The sequence below is a fragment of the Delphinus delphis genome, chromosome 4 (genome assembly GCF_949987515.2).
Source record: "Delphinus delphis chromosome 4, mDelDel1.2, whole genome shotgun sequence".
Taxonomy (NCBI): Eukaryota; Metazoa; Chordata; class Mammalia; order Artiodactyla; family Delphinidae; genus Delphinus; species Delphinus delphis.
In genome coordinates, this window is record NC_082686.1 from 115,617,524 (window position 1) to 115,639,905 (window position 22,382).

General features: G+C 37.4%; 1 protein-coding gene across 5 annotated transcripts in view; it reads right to left on the bottom strand.

Moving 5' to 3' along the window:
- The window catches only part of PIK3CB (phosphatidylinositol-4,5-bisphosphate 3-kinase catalytic subunit beta), a 189,783-nt gene that overhangs the window by 14,802 nt on the left and 152,599 nt on the right, over positions 1-22,382 (bottom strand). For all 5 annotated transcript variants that reach the window (XM_060011329.1, XM_060011330.1, XM_060011331.1 and 2 more), the window contains 3 exons: positions 9,125-9,303; positions 8,190-8,299; positions 6,457-6,535 (listed from right to left, as the gene is read on the bottom strand). In XM_060011329.1, the coding sequence (XP_059867312.1) occupies positions 6,457-6,535; positions 8,190-8,299; positions 9,125-9,303 (368 nt within the window). The remainder of the gene's footprint in view (positions 1-6,456; positions 6,536-8,189; positions 8,300-9,124; positions 9,304-22,382) is intronic.

The window sequence follows — 22,382 nt, forward strand, 5'->3', positions numbered from 1 at the left end:
CGGAGAGGAATAGAAAGCATAAGGAGAGTACAGTATTAAAAAAAAAACAGGTATACAAAACAAAATCAAATACAATTCCTAAATAAAAACAGTCATTGAAATAAACATACTACACTGATACACAAGAGATGAGACAATACTGAAGAGATAATTAGTAAAATGGAAGACAGAATAAAAGAAACTACAAAAAAAATGCTGCATAAAGAAGGAGAGAAATAAGAAAGAGGTTAAGAGAAATGCAAGGCAGAACAAGGAAAACCAATATACATCTATTAAAGTTGCATGAGAAGACTGTGAGAGTGAGAGAACTGCAGTGTTGAAGAATATGGATACATTCTGTAGAAACTAAAAGAGGTGATTTTCTTTGATTGAAAAGATACAATAAGAATGGGGAAGTAAAAATAAATAAAAAGAAATCCATACACAGACAAATTACAATAAAACTGCAGAAATGAAAGGCAAAGAGAAATTTTTTTCTGCAGTGTCAGTTTAGACTGACAGCAGGCTTTTAAAAATAACAACAGACAGCTTCCCTGGTGGCGCAGCGGTTGAGAGTCCGCCTGCTGATGCAGGGGACACAGGTTCGTGCCCCGGTCCAGGAAGATCCCTCATGCCGCGGAGCGGCTAGGCCCGTGAGCCTTGGCCGCTGAGCCTGCGCCTCCGGAGCCTGTGCTCCACAACGGGAGAGGCCACAACAGTGAGAGGCCCGCGTACCGCAAAAAAAAAACAAAAAACAAAAAACAGACATCAGAATACCATGGAATAACATCTTCAAGGTTTCTTTGGAAAGCAGCTGTATAACCAGGTAATGTCAGCAAAAACAGGGGGTTAAGGACATTTGAAAATCCACTCTTCCATAAAAACAACAAAAAGATTGGCAAAAAATTGTCAAGGATCAACTATTTCAGTAATATGGAAATACAAAAATGGGTTGCAACCATCTGGGGAGTGTTTCTTGAAGAAAATGGCTGAATCTCAGTTGAGTTTTACTGTTACTTATTCCAATCTTACCTACTTCCCAGTTCTGCAGTAGACTTGGCAACAAATGGCACATAATCATTGTGACTACAGCAATCTGACAGCCACTAGAGGGGGCAAATATGGGGTTGGAGCTCCTTCAAAGCCTCATTTCTATGTGACTGTCATTCTTTGAACTCTCTAGTAGTTTCCAGGAAGATCCCACTCACACTGTTTCTTTGACCTGAATCAGACCTTGCCTACTGTGAACTGCCTTTTAGCTGGAGGTGTTTCTCAAAAATAATCTGAATCGTTTAACACTGCAGCTGTCTTAGGGATAAATAGTAGTTGGGGTAAACAATAAGCTAACTAAAAAACTTAAAGAATAAACTGTGGAATGAGATGTTCACAGGGGACACTGAAAGACTACAACATTCCCACAGGAATCTAGAAGCCATGTGCACGGCGATGGTTGTATGCATTCCTGGGGCTGTGCAAATGGACAGGAAAGAAGCTAGAAGGCCCTAGCTCTCACCTCTTGATAACTCTGAGGCTTACACAAGTTAAGGCTCAGGCACAGCTCTGAACTACCTGGCTGACTCCTGACGGAATGCCCCAACATGCACACAGAACCCCTCAGTAAAGACTGAAAGACTTAAGAATTCCAGGCATTTAGGGAAATCTGTGGTCAATCATTAGCTGACCAATAAGCTAATCAGGCAGAGAAATCAGTGACAACACATGACAAGAACAAAAACCTTACATAATTAAATGAGAAGTCACAAAACAAACAACAAACAGCAACAACAAAAAATCCTGAACAAGGGAGAGAATCTGATTTGCAGGGTTGTGAAATTTAAAACCCCTATTTTAAGTATGTTCAAAGAAGTAAAAGGAACCATGTCTAAAGAACGAAAGAGAAGTACAAGAATGATGAATTACCAGAGACTATAAATAGATATCATTTAAATGAACCAAATACCATGACATTTTTCACAGAACTAGAACAAATAATCCTAAAATTTATATGGAACCACGGAAGACCCCAAATAGCAAAAGCAATCTTAAGGAAGAAAAGAACAAAGCTGGAGGTATCACACTCCTAGACTTCAGACTATACTACAATGCTACAGTAATCAAAACAACATGGTACTGGCACAAAAACAGACACATAGATCAATGGTGCAGAATAGAGAGCTCAGAAGTAAACCCATGCATGTATGGTCAATGAGCCTACGACAAAGGAAGCAAGAATATATAATGGAGAAAAGACTGTCGCTTCAATAAGTGGTGCTGGGAAAACTGGACGGCTACATATAAAAGAATGAAAACAGAATATTTTCTCACACCATATATGAAAACAAACTTAAAATGGATTAAAGACCTAAATGTAAGACCTGAAACCACAGAACTCCTATAAGAGAATGTAGGCAGACAATTCTCAGTTTCAAAACTTACTACAAAGTAATCAAGACTGTGCACAGAGACAGACATGTAGGTCAATGAAACAGAATTTAGACTCCAGGAAAAAACCCTCACATTTACAGTCAATCCATGTTTGACACAAGTGCCAAGATAATTCAATGAAGAAAGAACAGTCTTTTAAACAATGGTGCTGAGACAACTGGATACCAATACAAAAAAAATGAAATTGGACTCCTACCACATACCATATAAAAATTAACTAAAAATGGATTAATGACCTCCTAGATAAGGGCTAAATTAAAATTTTCAGAAGAAAGGATAGGCATAAATCTTCATGACACTGGATTAGACAATGGTTTCTTAGACCTGACACCAAAAACACATGCAGCTAAAGAAAAAAATAGATAAATTGGACTACATCAAAGTAAAAAATTTTGTGTATCAAAGGACACTATCAAGAAAGTGGACAACCCACAGAATGGGAGAAAATATTTGCCAGTAATTTATTTACTAGAAGTCTAGAATTAAAAATATATAAAGAACTCACAACTCAAAAGACAAATAATCCAATTCAAAAATGAGCAAAGAACTTGAATAGATATTTCTCCAAAGAAGATATACAAATGACAAGCACATGAAAAGCTGGCCAACATTATTTGTCATTAGGAAAATACAAATTAAAACCACAATTAGAAAATTAACAAAATTGCAAGCAGAAATTGACAAATGCCACTTATAATGGTTGGTTTTAACCTATCTCTGAAGTGACAAACAGGTAAAAGTTTGATGGGAATAAAGACTTGGGCATAATTAACAAATTTGATCTAATGGACCAATTTACAATCTTATGGTTAATAATTACAGCATCTGGAACCTTTTCAATCACAAATGTGACAGAAAAACTAGACATATGGTAAGGCATAAATAATCTTAAGAAATATGACCCTGATCTTATACAGACCACATAATCTGACAATAGTCAGGTACAATAAAATTAGATGTCACAGGAACAACAACAACAAAAAAAGTCCAGTGCAATTTGGGAGTCAAAATAATTTAAACTACTTCAGGAGTTGAAAAATACAAATGGAAATAAAACATTTAGAACTGAATTCCATATAGTGTGATGTATTATGAAAATGCATAAATAAGTATATTTTAAAACTTATGGGATGCAGCTAAGGCAGTAGTTAGAGGAAACATGGTTTTAATTTGTATATATGAAAAAAAAGGAAATTAATGTTCTATGTGTTCATCTCAAAAAATCAGAACAACAGAATTAACACAAGTAAAAGGAAGGAAACTATAAAGATGTAATCAATGATAAAACAGAAAATGAAAACATAAAACTAGAAGGCCACTGTTTTAAAATACTAAGATGGAAACCTCTAATACGGCTAATAAGGAAAAAATATTGCATACAAAATAATTTTACAAATGCAAAAGGAGAAAAAAGTTAAAACATAGCAGAGGTTTTTAAATTACAAGAGGATGTTATAAAAAAAGTATGGTAATAAATTCAAAAACAATGATGAACTGGACAATTCTTAGCCTCAAAGTGACTCAAGAGGGAAAACAACCCAAAGAGTCCAATAACCATTAAGGAAAATCAGTAGTCAAAAAAACCTAGATTCTAAAAAACCAATACCAGGACCAAACTTTTGCAGAGACAGAAGAGAAGAAAGCATATCAAGTTTAAAATTTGGAAAATAAAATATAAGACAGCATCTTTAAGATAACTGTACAGGGAAGGATTTTTTAAAAATAATAAAACAAAAAGCATAAACCTTGAAGCAACCTAGGTAACTTATAGCAGAGAGAAAACACAATACTTATAAACATTGAAAAATTACTCAACCAAACAAATGCAAATTAAAATTCTATGAGATACTGTGTTGTATCCATTAGATTTGCAAAAAATTAACAAGTCTGATTGGCAAGGAGATATTTCTGGGTAGTAACATAACACTGGTACAACCATTCTGGAAGCCAGTTGGGCAATGGTGGTAAGGTTGAAAATATGCATGCCTTATGACCTGGCAATTCCACTTCTGGCTATATAAGCTGAAGAACTCTTCCAAACGTAAGAGAAGTGTGTAAACTTTAGGTTTAAAAAATAAATAAAAAACAAAAACAAATGAACACAAATAGCTTCTAATAGGGGAATGGATAAATTTTTGTATTTATTCAAAACATTAATAGAGAAGTGACAACAACAAATTAGAACTTCACATATTAATCTTGATATATCTCAAAAAATGTAATAAAAAAAGTAAACTTCAAAAAGTTACATGTGATACGACAGTATTTACTGGAAGTTCAAAGCATTCAATGGATACATAATATATAATTAAAGCACAAAAACATACATATTACAGTTTAGAATAATGGTAAATTCTGAGTTGTGAGAAAGTAGAAGAGGATAAGAATGCATTGATTTTATCTGAATATTTAATTCCTTTTTTAAAGAAGTAAATATGGAAACATGTTAACATCTGTCATTTAATAGCTAAATGTATACTCAACTTTGGGTTTAAGAACACAAAAAATGTTGTCAATTATCATCTACATTTCATGTTTGAAATATTCCACAATTAAAAAAAGAATTAGGTAAAAGATGAAGTTATTCATTAATAACTAGCATAGAAAAAAATTTTTTAATTGTATGGCCCTGTATTGTATCATGAAATATGCTTAATGTTTTTCCCCCCTTGATTAAAAAAGGAGTACACCATAGAAAACTAGCTAAACAGGTATACCAAAAGGGGGGACAGGGAGGAGAGATTGTATCACCTTTAATCCTACCACCCAGAAGTAATGTCTACTATACATTTTAGTTTCTGTCAACATTTTAGTGTGTCATTTTTCAGGGATTTTTAACTGGTTGAAATCATTCTATAAAAATATTTTTTTGCATCTCACTTATCTCATTTGACATTTGAAGATAGTACTTTCTCCAAATTGTTAGCAATTCTCCATAAACAATACTTTTAAATACCTGAGATGTTTGGTCATATGTGAAAGTTAATCATCTTTTAAACTGTTGTTCTATTGAGCAAATGTTCAAAAGAGTGTCCCAATGGTTTTTTTTACTGTAAATACGTCAAGGATGAATATCTCTGTGCATAAGTCACTGTTCACATTTCTAATTTTAAATTAAATTCTGGAAATATTGGATATAGGGAATAAATAAACTTGATTCAGAGGTTTATATTCATTCAAAATGGTGTATGACAATATTTGTGTTTTTGTTACTTCAACCATGTTCCAGACTACATTTCCTTAACAGAATTTTTGCAAGGAAATCAATGCTATATAATTGTTCTTTTAATTCATACTTCTACATTAGAACTGACAGTCTGCGCATAATTATTAGTTTTTTTATTTTATAACTTGAATGGCCTTTTCATATCTTCTCCCCATATGTTTATTTCTATGAACTCTTTAGATATTTAGAATTATTATCCCCCTGTCCTGTTCATTATGAATATAATGCCCAGAGGCTTGACTTTTGTTTGTTGACATTCAAATCTTATATTTTTATGTGGTCTTGTTTGCAATTATCTTCATCTGCTCTTTATCTTGAAAGATTTTATAATAATTAAACTTTAAAATCCGTTATGTTTCCTCTTTCTTTGTCTCCATAAACCTGTTCTACTCATTGTCTACCCCTAACAATGGTGGCCAGCAAAAAACCCTGAAAGCCCACCTAAACACTTACCTTTCGGGAAGGTTAGAAGAATCAATGTTACTAAGTTAAGTAAGAAGAGAGGCAGGCCCTTCTCTGTCTTATCACTCCCATGACCACCAGTCATCCTTCCTGAGACCACCTTCAAAACCACAGATTGGGATATGACTCTTGCTGTCACATGTATAGTTTTACACTTGATGAGGTTTCAATAAGATAATGTATTTGAGAGCACATTGTAAACTATAAAGCGTTACATAAATATAATTATGAACGACCAATAATAATAGCAGGAAGAAATCAAAAAATCAAGTTTTTATAATTTTTAAATTCTATTGTAGAAGGACTACAACATGAGATAAAAATAAATTCACTAGAAATCTCACCTAAGATCCAGACCAGCTTCTTTCCAGAGTAAATCCATCAAGCGCAGCATTTGGAGTGTCAACATATCCTGCCGTAAATCTAAGGGGAAAGAACCCTGCTATGTTATAAGTGCTTTCCACTTTATGCTTAATAACATTTATTCAAGATTAGCTAATTTAACCAGAATTAACTGGCTGGGAAGAAACATTGACAAATAACTGCTCTGTTAATTTTTTTCCAGAATTTTAATGCTGACCATATTCAATATGTTAAATACTAGGTTTGTTGGTTAGCATGCTCCAGTAACTACTTCAGAAATTAAGTTTAAAAATATTTTTAGTTTTTAGTTGTTTACCATGTGCAAGCTATTATACTACTTGTACGGGTGCTGTAATACTGCTATAATACAGTAATGCTGTGTTACAGCATCCATCACATTGCTAACTTTTCTTCTTCTTGTTTGTCTTTTGGGATGCAGAAGAAATTCTTAAGAATCACATAAGTAACTGTATGATGGGTTCACAAAACTGTAATAGTTGATTTTATTTATTATCATGTCCAAGGGTAATTTTTAGGTAAGAGGTGAAAGTACAGATTTCCACATAAGGACATTTATACTATCGAGTGGGGTTAAATGTCTAGGAAATACTAAAACTTCTTTTAAAAATAGTTGTAAGCAGAGGAATGGATAAAGAAAATGTGGTAATATATACCATGGAATATTACTCAGCCATAAAAAGGGACGAAGTAGTGCCATTTGCAGAGATGTGGATGGACCTAGAGATTATTGTACAGAATGAAGTCAGAAAGAGAAAAACAAACATCGTATAATATTGCCTATATGTGGAATCTAGAAAAATGGTACACATGAACTTATTTGCAAAGCAGAAATAGAGTCACAGATGTAGAGAACAAACTTATGGTTACAAAGGGGGGAAGGTGGGGTGGGATGAATTGGGAGACTGGGATTGACATATATACACTACTATGTATAAAACAGATAACTAATGAGAACCTACTGTATACCACAGGGAACTCTACTCAGTGATGTGTGGTGACCTAACTGGGAAAGAATCTAAAAAAGAATGGATATGTGTATACGTATAACTGATTCACTTTGCTGTACCAGAAACTAGCACTATAAAGCAACTATATTCAAAAAAAAAAAAGTTGTAAGCATATACTATGCTAAACACATATACTTATGTTATCTCACTTAATTCCATTTAATAAACCCAACACAGAGATGCTATAATCCTCATGGACAAGAAGATCCTGAAGCTCAATGAATTTTATGTGATTTGCCTGAAATCACAAAACTAACAAGTGGTAGCAGTCATGACTGCCTGCTGGTTGGTGTGATTACTTCACAGGCATTTCCTTTATGAAGTATGGGTAAGATATTTTAATTAAAACACAAAACTATGAAACAGGATGTATGAATATACTATTGAAAATATTCTCTTGCATTTCAGAAGCTTTTTACCAAAGGAGTAGACAGCTTTGTATTTTGTAGGAAAAAAGGAAGGCTTATTAGAACAACGTAAGTAAGTAAGCTGTAGAAATCATTCTCCAAAGCGAAAAAAAAAAAGGGGACTTATGACATGCCAAATTCAAATTTATGACCACTGATAGCTACCTCTTGGCTGCCATCTGTTTGTTATACATTTACACATCACCTTTCAGATAAAACAAATGGACAGCAAATGAAAAGTACTAAGGAATTTGGCACTGTAAAAACCTCCGTACATACCATCACCATTTTTAAAAATCACTCCAACTGAATCCTCACCAAACACCTTGTTGTTGTACACCAGCCACAAAGGCTTCATTTTGGAATCCATGTATTTACACTTTTCAATACTGAAAGGAAGAAAGGGGAAAATTAGCCCACTTCAATTTAAAGATATGGCAAGACTGTAACGTTGCCATGATATACTAGGCTTGGGAAAACCCCTCACCTGTTCCAGGTATACAGAAGTCAGAACGAGAACATTTCCTCTTGGCAGAAAAGCAACCGCAATGCTAGGCTTGGCTGGCATGTAGTGACGCCAGGTGAGCTGGACTGAAAACCCAGATTTGCCCTTCTCATGGCTACATTTAAAATTCCTCCTTTCCTTCCCTTATTCTTCCTTAACTTTATGTTATTATACATAAACAATAAAAATCAGAATGTAACATTGGATTGTAACTCCATTCTTGATTTCTTAAAGAGGGATCAATTTTGCATACTGATATACTGAACATAATTATCACTTTCCCATTATTACTTTTGTAGGAAAAGTAAAAATGAGAAATAATTTTCTAAATTCATTCAAAAATCTCATTTTGAAATAGGAAAGTTTAATTAGTAAATAATCTATGATGGCTGCCAACATTTTGCTTACATAGGATTTTCAACTCTTAGAAACCAGTAATATAGAAAGCAAATTTAATTACATACAATTGAAAGGAAATGAACTTGCATTAACTTTCACTAATCCCACAGGTAAATTTAGCTAGAAGGCATATGTCCTATTAACACAAGAATAACTTTTGAGAACTTTAACATTTTCCTTTTTTAATTATATTCCACTTACTGAGGCTAACAGCTGTCCCTACTGCTCCCCTAAGGCAGTCACTCAGAAATCCCTTCTGCATTGCTATTTAATGGGAGATTCACTAAGCACAGTACAGAAGGTCACTTACTAGAGTTCTGAGAGGATAACACATGGGTTCAGAGGTGATTGCAGGTCAGAGAGGGCTTCCCGATAAGCATTCTGTTTTAAACAAGTGTGCATTGCTTCTTTCCCTTTGGCTCTATTTAGCTTCATTGCATTCAGTTTGATTAAACTATTTAAAGTTTTTAATTTATTGAGTGCTTCAACCTGAAAAATAAGTTTCCCCACCACCAAAATTCATTTATGTTAAAAATAATATCATGTGATAATATTAATCAATACCATTCCCTCACCACCCTCCTCCCCACAATACACAGGCAGGACAACCAGCTAACGTAAAAACAGTGCTTGCTTTATGACAAGAATATTAGATACAACGAAAAAAATTAATTGTTACCTCTTGTTACTTAAAGCAACATTTTTCAAATGTTCTTGAACCTTTTCTTAAATAAAATCTTATAAACTAGAGAAAAGTAAAGAGACATAGATTATAGGTAAGAAGATAAGTATGAAACTTTACTCAGAACTCTGCAACTAACTAATAGAATTTGAAATACAATTAATCTGAACCACTGTAATTGGGCAACTCCATAGTACGAAAGGAAAATCTATGTACAAGTAACCCTGGGGTTGATATTCAACCTTACTACCTTTGTCATCACTCTTCTATAACATCTTCTCAGTATATTCTCTTTCCACTAAGAGTATAACGTAAATTTTTGTACAATAAAATAGATACGAATATAGACAACAGTAGCTATTGTTCAAGTCTAAATTAACTGGTTTTTATAATGAGGTAACTCTGGCTATCAAAACTTATGCAAAAAAAAAATCATGCAAGTAGTACAAGGGGAATCAACAATGGCCAACTGAATCAAAACCATGTGTTTGGGGCTTCCCTGGTGGCGCAGTGGTTAAGAATCCGCCTGCCAATGCAGGGGAAACGGGTTCGAGCCCTGGTCCGGGAAGATCCCACATGACGCGGAGCAACTAAGCCCATGCGCCGCAACTACTGAGCCTGGGCTCTAGAGCCCGCGAGCCACAACTACTGAGCCTGTGTGCCACAACTACTGAAGCCCACGCGCCTAGAGCCCCGTGCTCCACAACAAGAGAAGCTACCGCAATGAGAAGCCTGCGCACCACAACAAAGAGTAGCCCCTGCTCGCCACAGCTACAGAAAGCCCATATGCAGCAACGAAGACCTAGTGCAGCCATAAATAAATAAATAAATAAATAAAACCATGTGTTTAAAAGTCAACTTTACTGGGCTTCCCTAGTGGTGCAGTGGTTAAGAATCTGCCTGCCAATGCAGGGGACACGGGTTCAAGCCCTGGTCTGGGAAGATCCCACATGCCGCGGAGCAACAAAGCTCATGCGCCACAACTACTGAGCCTGCGCTCTAGAGCCTGAGAGTCACAACTACTGAAGCCCACACACCTAGAGCCCGTGCTCTGAAACAAGAAGCCACTGCAATGAGAAGCCCGTGCACCGCAACAAAGAGTAGCCCCAGCTTGCTGCAACTAGAGAAAGCCCGCACACAGCAACGAAGACCCGACACAGCCAAATATAATAAATAAAATAAATAAATTTATTTAAAAAAAACAAGGAAAGAGAAGTCAACTTTATTGTTTAGTAACTCAAGGTCTTTCCATGTAATATTATGTCAAATTCTGTAAGACCCAGCCTCAGCCAGGTATAAAACATAAAAAGGAATATTTTATTTTATCATTATGTCATTAAAACTGGAAACAACAAATGATAAAAACATAATACATATATCAACATGTGAATTGTGTATAACAAGCATATAAAATATGTAGGCAAAAAAAAATATGTAGGCACAAACATTATGAACACCATGGCTTGCATTTTGATGGACAGGAGATTTATTTTACACCATATTTTCATTTTTGAACTTTGCTTCTATGCAAGGAAACCACTAAGACTCTGTAGGGAGGTGAATTCGGCATGCAGTTTCTACAGACAGGCTGAGGGCTTGCTCACAGGAAACTGGGAAGGTTCTATGTAGCCTGGTGATAAAATTGAGATTGCTGAAGCTTGCCAAGTTAGCCATCTGTCAAAACCACAGACACCCCATTTCTCAACAATTTCAGGAGCTGTACAAACACTGGTGAAAAGGGAACTCGCTGAAAAATGGGCTATGCAAACAAGAATTTTTTAAAGTATTTCAAATTTGAATTTCTTGCATGTTTCTACAGTTGTGAATTTTCAGGGCCTAACCCTAATTATGTTGATATCCATTTCCTGGAACAGCGTTCGGAACACCCACATGGCCATAAGTCAAATACTTTAAGTGTTTCAACACCTTGTCACACTATAGGTTTACAGTGATAACAAGAACTGCCATGTAAAGGGTACAATCTTCCCCTGGCTGTTCATCAGTCAAGAAAAGAGTAAGAATAATGTGATCAGATATATGTCATATGTTTGCCGGTATAAAAGTCAAACTGAGGTTCCCAGAGAACCAAAATACATCCAGTGCTGTCTACTCATATGAATGAGGCCAAAGAAGTAGGGCCCTCATCAAGTGGAGTCTTAATAGACTTTGTTAAAATTTGGATTTTATTCCCTATGCAATGAATGTTACTGCAGGGATTTTAAAAAGGGAATACATCTACATTTTAAAAAGATCATTTTATCTGCTGGGTAGAGAATAAAGGTACGTGTGTGTGTGTCTGTGTGTGCATGTGCACACATGCGTGCGTGCAGAAGAATGGAAACAAGGGGCACAATTTAGGAGGTTAATGAAGACATCCAGGTAAGAAAGGATAGTGGGTTGGACAAGGATGGTAGGCATGAACACAAGAGAAATTGATAGGTATGAGATATCTTTAAAAGGACTATAAAATTAAGGGGACTAATAGTATCTGACTATAAAATTAACGGGACTAATAGTATCTATCTCATATTCTTGTGAAGAATAAATGGCCCACAATAAGCGGTGAATAAATGTTAGCTATTATTACCATCATTAAAGGGCTTTCCAAAAAGGAGCGATCAGATACAGTTACTTTAACATGAATAAAAAAACGTAAATATTTTTTTTACATCTTTATTGGAGTATAATTGCTTTACAATGGTGTGTTACTTTCTGCTTTATAACAAAGTGAATCAGTTATACATATACATATGTTCCCATATCTCTTCCCTCTTGCGGCTCCCTCCCTCCCACCTTCCCTATTCCATTCCTCCAGGCGGTCACAAAGCACCGAGCTGATCTCCCTGTGCTATGCAGCTGATTCCCACTAGCTATCTACCTTACGTTTGGTAGTGTATATACGTCCATGCCTCTCTCTTGCTTTGTCACAGCTTACCCTTCCCCTCCCCATATCCTCAAGTCCATGCTCTAGTAGGTCTGTGTCTTTATTCCTGTCTTACCCCTAGGTTCATCATGACATTTTTTTTCTTAAATTCCATATATATGTGTTAGCATACGGTATTTGTCTTTCTCTTTCTGACTTACTTCACTCTGTATGACAGACTCGAGGTCTATCCACCTCATTACAAATAGCTCAATTTCGTTTCTTCTTATGGCTGAGTAATATTCCATTGTATATATGTGCCACATCTTCTTTATCCATTCATCCGATGACGGACACTTAGGTTGTTTCCATGTCCTGGGTATTGTAAATAGAGCTACAATGAACATTTTGGTACATGACTCTTTGAATTATGGTTTTCTCAGGGTATATGCCCAGTAGTGGGATTGCTGGGTCATATGGTAGTTCTATTTGTAGTTTTCTAAGGAACCTCCATACTGTTCTCCATAGTGGCTGTATCAATTCACATTCCCACCAACAGTGAAAGAGTGCTCCCTTTTCTCCACACCCTCTCCAGCATTTATTGTTTCTAGATTTTTTGATGATGGCCATTCTGACTGGTGTGAGATGATACCTCATTGTAGTTTTGATTTGCATTTCTCGAAGGATTAATGATGCTGAGCATTCTTTCATGTGTTTGTTGGCAGTCTGTATATCTTCTTTGGAGAAATGTCTATTTAGGTCTTCTGCCCAGTTTTGGATTGGGTTGTTTGTTTTTTTGTTATTGAGCTGCATGAGCTGCTTATAAATTTTGGAGATTAATCCTTTGTCAGTTGCTTCATTTGCAAATATTTTCTCCCATTCTGAAGGTTGTCTTTTGGTCTTGTTTATGGTTTCCTTTGTTGTGCAAAAGCTTTGAAGTTTCATTAGGTCCCATTTGTTTATTTTTGTTTTTATTTCCATTTCTCTAGGAGGTGGGTCAAAAAGGATCTTGCTGTGATTTATGTCATAGAGTGTTCTGCCTATGTTTTCCTCTAAGAGTTTGATAGTTTCTGGCCTTATATTTAGGTCTTTAATCCATTTTGATCTTATTTTTGTGTATGGTGTTAGGGAGTGATCTAATCTCATACTTTACATGTACCTGTCCAGTTTTCCCAGCACCACTTATTGAAGAGGCTGTCCTTTCTCCACTGTACATTCCTGCCTCCTTTATCAAAGATAAGGTGACCATATGTACGTGGGTTTATCTCTGGGCTTTCTATCCTGTTCCATTGATCTATATTTCTGTTTTTGTGCCAGTACCATACTGTCTTGATTACTGTAGCTTTGTAGTATAATCTGAAGTCAGGGAGCCTGATTCCTCCAGCTCCGTTTTTCGTTCTCAAGATTGCTTTGGCTATTCGGGGTCTTTTCTGTTTCCATACAATTTGTGAAATTTTTTGTTCTAGTTCTGTGAAAAATGCCAGTGGTAGTTTGATAGGGATTGCATTGAATCTGTAGGTTGCTTTGGGTAATAGAGTCATTTTCACAATGTTGATTCTTCCAATCCAAGAACATGGTATATCTCTCCATCTATTTGTATCATCTTTAATTTCTTTCATCAGTGTCTTATAATTTTCTGCACACAGGTCTTTTGTCTCCTTAGGTAGGTTTATTCCTAGATATTTTATTCTTTTTGTTGCAATGGTAAATGCGAGTGTTTTCTTGATTTCACTTTCAGATTTTTCATCATTAGTGTATAGGAATGCCAGAGATTTCTGTGCATTAATTTTGTATCCTGCTACTTTACCAGATTCATTGATTAGCTCCAGTAGTTTTCTGGTAGCATCTTTAGGATTCACTATGTATAGTATCATGTCATCTGCAAACAGTGACAGCTTTACTTCTTTTCCGATTTGGATTCCTTTTATTTCCTCTTCTCTGATTGCTGTGGCTAAAACTTCCAAAACTATGTTGAATAAGAGTGGTGAGAGTGGGCAACCTTGTCTTGTTCCTGATCTTAGTGGAAATGGTTTCAGTTTTTCACCATTGAGGACGATGTTGGCTGTGGGTTTGTCATATATGGCCTTTATTATGTTGAGGAAAGTTCTCTCTATGCCTACTTTCTGGAGGGTTTTTATCATAAATGGGTGTTGAATTCTGTCAAAAGCTTTCTCTGCATCTATTGAGATGATCATATGGTTTTTCTCCTTCAATTTGTTAATATGGTTTATCACATTGATTGATTTGCGTATACTGAAGAATCCTTGCATTCCTGGGATAAACCCCACTTGATCATGGTGTATGATCCTTTTAATGTGTTGTTGGATTCTGTTTGCTAGTATTTTGTTGAGGATTTTTGCATCTATGTTCATCAGTGATACTGGCCTGTACTTTTCTTTCTTTGTGACATCCTTGTCTGGTTTTGGTATCAAGGTGATGGTGGCCTCGTAGAATGAGTTTGGGAGTGTTCCTCCCTCTGCTATATTTTGGAAGAGTTTGAGAAGGATAGGTGTTAGCTCTTCTCTAAATGTTTGATAGAATTCGTCTGTGAAGCCATCTGGCCCTGGGCTTTTGTTTGTTGGAAGATTTTTAACCACAGTTTCAATTTCAGTGCTTGTGATTGGTCTGTTCATATTTTCTATTTCTTCTTGATTCAGTCTTGGCAGGTTGTGCATTTCTAAGAATTTGTCCATTTCTTCCAGGTTGTCCATTTTACTGGCATAGAGTTGCTTGTAGTAATCTCTCATGATCTTTTGTATTTCTGCAGTGTCAGTTGTTACTTCTCCCTTTTCATTTCTAATTCTATTGATTTGAGTCTTCCCCCTTTTTTTCTTGATGAGTCTGGCTAATGGTTTATCAATTTTGTTTATCTTCTCAAAGAACCAGCTTTTAGTTTTATTGATCTTTGCTATCGTTTCCTTCATTTCTTTTTCATTTATTTCTGATCTCATCTTTATGATTTCCTTCCTTCTGCTAACTTTGGGGTTTTTTTGTTCTTCTTTCTCTAATTGCTTTAGGTGCAACGTTAGGTTGTTTATTCAAGACGTTTCCTGTTTCTTAAGGTAGGAGTGTATTGCTATAAACTTCCCTCTTAGAACTGCTTTTGCTGCATCCCATAGGTTTTGGGTCGTCGTGTCTCCATTGTCATTTGTTTCTAGGTATTTTTTGATTTCCTCTTTGATTTCTTCAGTGATCACTTCGTTATTAAGTAGTGTATTGTTTAGCCTCCATGTGTCTGTATTTTTTACAGATTTCTTCCTGTAATTGATACCTAGCCTCATAGTTTTGTGGTCGGAAAAGATACTTGATACAATTTCAATTTTCTTAAATTTACCAAGGCTTGATCTGTGAACCAAGATATCTATACTGGAGAATGTTCCATGAGCACTTGAGAAAAATGTGTATTCTGTTGAAAAACCGTAAATATTAAAATCATCTATGAAAACCTACGGTAGTTCCTCTGGCAATGCAAATGAGTTAAAAAACTGTAGTGGGGGCTTCCCTGGTGGTGCAGTGGTTGAGAGTCCGCCTGCCGATGCAGCGGACACAGGTTCATGCCCTGGTCCAGGAGGATCCCACATGCCGTGGAGCGGCTGGGCCCGTGAGCCATGGCCGCTGAGCCTGCGCGTACAGAGCCTGTGCTCCGCAATGGGAGAGGCCACAACAGTGAGAGGCCCGCGTACTGCAAAAAAAAAAAAAAAAAAAAAAAAAAAAAGGTGTAGTGGAACTGGAAATTATAATACTACAGAGAGCTGATATAAAATTAGGGTGTGATACCACAGAGGCATAGGAATGAACAGCAGGTTAGGAGTGGTGAAACAAATGGCTTTCAAATGAGATAGAGAAGTTAGAAAAGGTAAAAAGGTAGGGGAGTCTTTGCCACAAGGAAAAAACAATGTAGTACCAAAAAGTAAAGTCTGGGAGAGAATATTTAATACTACAGAAAATTTCAGTTAGGTGGACTGAATATACTGATTTCAGTTTATATCAGCTAGATGAAACTACCCTGCTAATACTTACAGCTTACATACTGTAATACTTACAGTCACATACAGCTTATGGTCTACGTTTACACCATGACAATAATAAACACCTCACTTCTCTAACGTGTACTCATAGGCTTAGACACACTAAAAAGTTAATAAATCCCCCAATACTTTCCTCAACGCTGAATGATGCCTGTGAACTCTCCTATATCAACCAGACTGAAACTGATTTTCCCCTGGCTTCCCCAAAGGGACCCATGGTCTTTTACTATAGCAACTGCACACTGGGGGAAAGGAAATAATCAGAACTTTCAGGGACTTCTGGACACTGGTTCTGAATTGACACTAATTCAAAGAGATCCAAAACATCAGAGGTCCACCAAAGTAGGGGCTTATGGAGGCCAAGTTAACAATGGAGTTTTAGCACAAATCTGTTCCATGGTGGGCCCAGTGGGTCCCAAGCCCATCCTGTGGTTATTTCTCTAGTTCTGGAATGCATAGCTGAAATATATATACTCAGGAGCTGGCAGAATCCCTATGTTGTTTCCCTGACCCGTGGAGTGAGAGCTATTATGATGGGAAAGGCCAGGTGGAAGTTATTACAACTGTCTCTTCCCAAGAAAACAGTAAAAACATTCCTAGAGTAACTGTACATATTAGTATTATCACCAAGGACTTGAAAGATGCAAGGTGGTGATTCCCATCACATCCTCATTCATCTTGCCTATTTGGCCTGTACAAAAGATAGATGACTCTTAGAGAATTACAGTGGATTGTTACAGCATTAACCAGGTGGTATACCAGATGTAGTTTCACTGCATAAACACACCCCCTGACACATGGTATGCAACTACTGATCTGACAAGTGCTTTTTTTCTCCGTATGTGTCAATATGGACCCCCATAATTAATTTGCTTAAGTTAGCAAGGCCAACAATACACTTTCATTGTCCTAACTCAGGGGTACATCAATTCTCCAGCTCTATGTAATAGTTTAGCTTGCCGGAACCTTAATCGACTTTCCTTTCAATAAGATATCATGCTGATCCATTACAGTGATAACATTGTGCTGACTGAACCTAGTAAGTAACATGTAGCAACTACTCTAGACTTAAAGAAATTTGTATGTTAGAAGGTGGAAATAAATCCGACAAAAATTTGAGGCCTTCAATCTCAGTGCATCTTCTAGGGTTAAAGTGGTATGGAGCATGTCAAGATATCCCTTCTAAGGTGAAGAGTAATTTATTTGCTTACAACCAAAAATAAGGCACAACACCTAGTGGGTCTCTTTGGATTCTGGAGGCAACATATTCCTCATGCACTCTGGCCTATTTACTGAGTGACCCAGCACCTCAAAAGGTGCCAGTTTGTTTTTTTTGGTTTTTTTTTTTTTTTTGCGGTACACGGGTCTCTCACTGTTGTGGCCTCTCCCGTTGCGGAGCACAGGCTCCGGACGCGCAGGCTCAGTGGCCATGGCTCACGGGCCCAGCCGCTCCGCGGCATGTGGGATCTTCCCAGACCTGGGCACGAACCTGTGTCCCCTGCATCAGCAGGCGGACTCTCAACCACTGCGCCACCAGGGAAGCCCGAGGTGCCGGTTTTGAGTGAGGCCCAGAACAAGAGAATGCTCTGCAGCAGGCCCAAACTGCCATGCAAGTTGTGGCCACATGATCCAGCAGACCTAATGGCGCTAGATCTGTCAGTGACATATAGGGATGCTATTTGGAGCCTTTGGCAGGCTCCTATAGGTGAATCACAGCACAGGTCCTTAGGATTTTGGGGAAAAACAAAATCTACCATGCCCTACTGATAACTACTCTCCTTTTGAGAAACAGCTCTTAGCTTGCTTCTGGGTTTCAGTAGAGACAACGCTTAACCACTGGCCATGAAGTAACCATGCAACCTGAGCTGCCTGTCATGAACCAGGTGTTATCTGACCCACCACACATAAAGATGGGCAAGCACAGTGGCACTCCATCATCAAGTGAACGTGGTTATATACGAGACTGGGCCCAATCGGGTCCTGAAGGCACAAGTGACATGAAGAAGTGGCCCAAATGTCCGTGGTTTCTCACTCCTGTTATACTACCTTCTCTATCCTAGCCTGCAGCATGGCCTCATGGGGAGTTCCTTATGATCAGCTGACACAGGAAGAGAAGACTTAACCATGGTTTACAGATTATTGGATTACAATAGGTAGGCGCCATACAAAAGTGGACAACTGTGGTACTAGAGCCCCCTTCTGGAACATTCCTGAAGGACAGTGGTGAAGGGAAATACTCCCAGTGTGAAGAACTTCAGAAAGTGCACCTGTTTGTTCACTTTGCTTGGAAGGAGAAATGGCCATATGTGCAATTATATAGCAATTCACGAGCTGTGACCAACACTGGTCAGAGACTTAGAAGGAACATGATTGGAAAACTAGTGACAAGGAAATTTAAGGAAGAGGTATGTGATAGACCTCTCTGAATGGGCAAAAAAATAAAAGATATTTTTGTCCCACTGTATGCTCACCAAAGTTTAACCTTGGAAGATTTTTATAAAGTGGATAGGATGACCCATTCCATGTATACCAGCCAGCCTTTCCTCAGCCAACCCGGTCACCATCCAATGGAGAACAGTGGCAGGGATGGAGGTTATGTATGTGCTCAGCAACATGAACCTCCACTCACCAAAGCCCACCTGCTACGGCCACTGCTGAGTGCCTGATGTGCCAGCACCAGAGACCAACACTGAGTGCCCAATATGGCACCATTTCCTGGGGGTGATCAGCCAGCTATGGAATGACAGGTTGATAACATGGGACTGCTTCCCTTCTGGAAAGGGCAGTACCTTATTCTTACTGGAACAAACACTCTGGATATGAATTTGCCTACAATGTTTCTGCCAAAACTACCATCCATGGACTTATAAAACACCTTAGCCACCATCATGGCATTCCACATAGCATTGCTTCTGATCAAGGAACTCATTTCACAGCAAATAAAGTACAGCAATGGGCTCGTGCTCATAGAATTCACTAGTCTTACCATGTTCCCTACCATTTAGAAGTAGCTGCCTTGATAAAACAGTGGAATGGCCTTTTGAAGACAATTACAGTGCTGGCTAGATGTGAATACCTTGCAGGGCTGGGGCAAGGTTCTGTAGAAGGCTGTATATGCTCTGAATCAGCATCCAATATATGATGCTGTTTCTCCAATAGCCAGGATTCACAGTTCCATGAAGGTGTGAAAATGGAAGTAGTACCCTCTCACTATTACCCCTAATGACCCACTAACAAAATTTTTGCCTCCTGTTCCTGAGATCTTATGCTCTGTTGGCACAGAGGTCTTAGTTACAGAGAGAATGATTCTACTGGGAGACACAACAATTCCATTGAACTGGATGGTAAGACTCCTGCCCAGCCATTTTGGGCTCCTCATGCTTCTGGATCAACAGGCAAAGAAGTACATTATGGTGCTGGCTAGGATGATTGATCCTGACTGCAAAGCAGAAATTAGGGAAGAGTATGTCTAGAATATAGGTGATCTCTTAGTATTACCAAGTCCAGTGATTAAGATCAATGGGAAATTACAAGTCAATCCAGGTAGGACTACTAATGGCCTAGACTCTTCAAGAATGAAGCTTTAGGTCATCCCAGCATGTAAAGAACACAACCAACTGAGGTGCTTGCCGAAGACAAAGGGAATACAGGATGGGTTAGAAGATGGTAGTGATAAATACCAGATATAACCACGTGATCAGTTACAGAAATGAGGACTGTCATGAATATCTTATTTTGTTATGAATACGGGTGTATGCACACATATATACACACATATATAACAAATATCTTTGTTTCCTTCTCACTCTTATTCCGTTAACATGTAACATAAGATACATTAACTTTATATCATTACTTACATCTTAATATTTAAGTATTATTAATTTTACAACATACTACTTAATTTACAGGGAATTAAGGAGAAGAACAAACGCCACTCAAGGAGATTATCTCCTCCTCTGAGAAAGAAGTTAATGAGTAATTGGTGGTACTCAGCCTCGTTGTATCATGTTAGGTGGAATTTTGACCTTGTTATTGGCTTTATTTAGAGATTAAGTAAGGGTTTAAGGAGCTACATATGGATGCCAAGTTGACCTGTGATGGCTAATTTTACATATCAACTTGACAGGGCCACGGAGTGTTCAGATACTTGGACCAACATTATTCTAGGTGTTTCTGGATGAGATTAACATTTGAATAGGTAGACTGAATATAGCTGATTGCCCTCCCTTATGTGGGTGGGCCTCATCCAAACATTTGAATAGAACAAAAGGCAGACCCTCCTGCAAGAAAGAAGGAATTCCACCTGCCTGACTGCCTAGAGCTGGGATATTGTTCTTTTCCTGCCTTCAGAGTTGAACTGAAACAATGGCTCTTCTTGGGTGTCAAGTCTGCTTTCAGACTGGTACTCATACTGTTGGCTCTCCAGGTTCTCAGGCCTTCAGACTCAGGCTGGAACTACACCAGCTCTCCTGGATTTCCAGCTTGCTTGACTGCAGATCTTGGGACTTCTTGGCCTCCATTATCACATGAGCCAATTCTTTATAATAAATCTCAATCTCACCCACCTGCCCCCTTCACTCTCTCTATATAGACACAAACACAATTGTCTCTCTGTAGAGCACTGACTACCACACTCTCCAACTAGCTAACCAGATCATCAAAACCCACAACGTGTCACCTGCACTGTGACCTCTTGCCTAATGCCCTAAGCTAGAATATGTGCCTCTTTTTTCTGCTACCATACATAATACTCCCATTAATAACACTGCCATCATAATATCACTAATTTGTGTACCTACTCTGTGGAATATAAAATCCTTGATGACAGCAACATAGCTAATATGACTTCATATCACCAACAGCAACACAAACCCTAGCATATAGCAGGTTCTGAGTAAATATATATTAAACCATTTTAAAAAATCTTCTTGAGTTATGTTAGATAATACTCAATTTAGGAAAAACTATTGCTAGAGAACAAGAGCATATCGTTGCTATCTGTCAATGAAGGATTCCAGCATGAAGAAGCTAATACAGAGCTGCTTTACCTGACGGCAGAAATGCTCTCATCTCATCCTTCAGGGGACCAAGAAGACACCAACAAATCAAGCTTGGGCCAAGGTTATGTTTCTCATTTGCAAGAAAGCTCTTTAAAAACCATTACTATTTGTAATTACTTAGAGGTATAAGTCAGGATTATCTCCAAAATAAAATACACAAATAACTGGATACTGAGACAACTGTCAACAATAACGCCCGATGAAATTCTGTGTTCAATAAAACAGCACCATGATTCTGTTTAATGGCTTATGTTTTATTTTAGCTTCAAAGATACATTTATACTGATAAAATGACATTGTTGTCTATTTTGTAAAATGGATCTATCTTTGAGTTTTGATTTAAAAAAGAGAGGTTTTGCTTAAAAGGTTTGAAAACTCCCGGTATAATAAAAAGAGATTTAGTTTTATAGTTGGACAGAGAGTTAAGTCGGAAACTTACTCTTTTACTTAATAGTTGTGGGTTTTTAGGCAAGTTACTTAATCTCTTGGAGAGATTGTTTTTTCACCTTGTCAAATCCAGACAGTAACAGTAAATACTGTGGCACATTATTAGGAGAGTAAAATAGCATACTTTAAACACTTAGTATACTTCCTGGCATACAGTAAGCATTTAATATCTGACCTATTAGTATCACTAATAACTCATCACCTGAAATGATTAGAAAATGAAGGCCTAGGAAGAAAATGAGGGAATGTGGGAGAGCATCACAATTTCAGGCATGTATATATAGTTTGAAAAAGCAGCTTGAGGATTCTGAATTCTAGAAGCTGTAACACCTACAAACTTAGGTGTCAAAATATCTCAGTTTAAAACAAATGGCAGAGCGTATGAATCATAAATACTATACTAACTGGAAAGAGTAACTCAGGGGTATGGAAAAACAGCGTCTAAAGATTTCATAATCTTTGTTACCATCAAATCCATTGTTAAG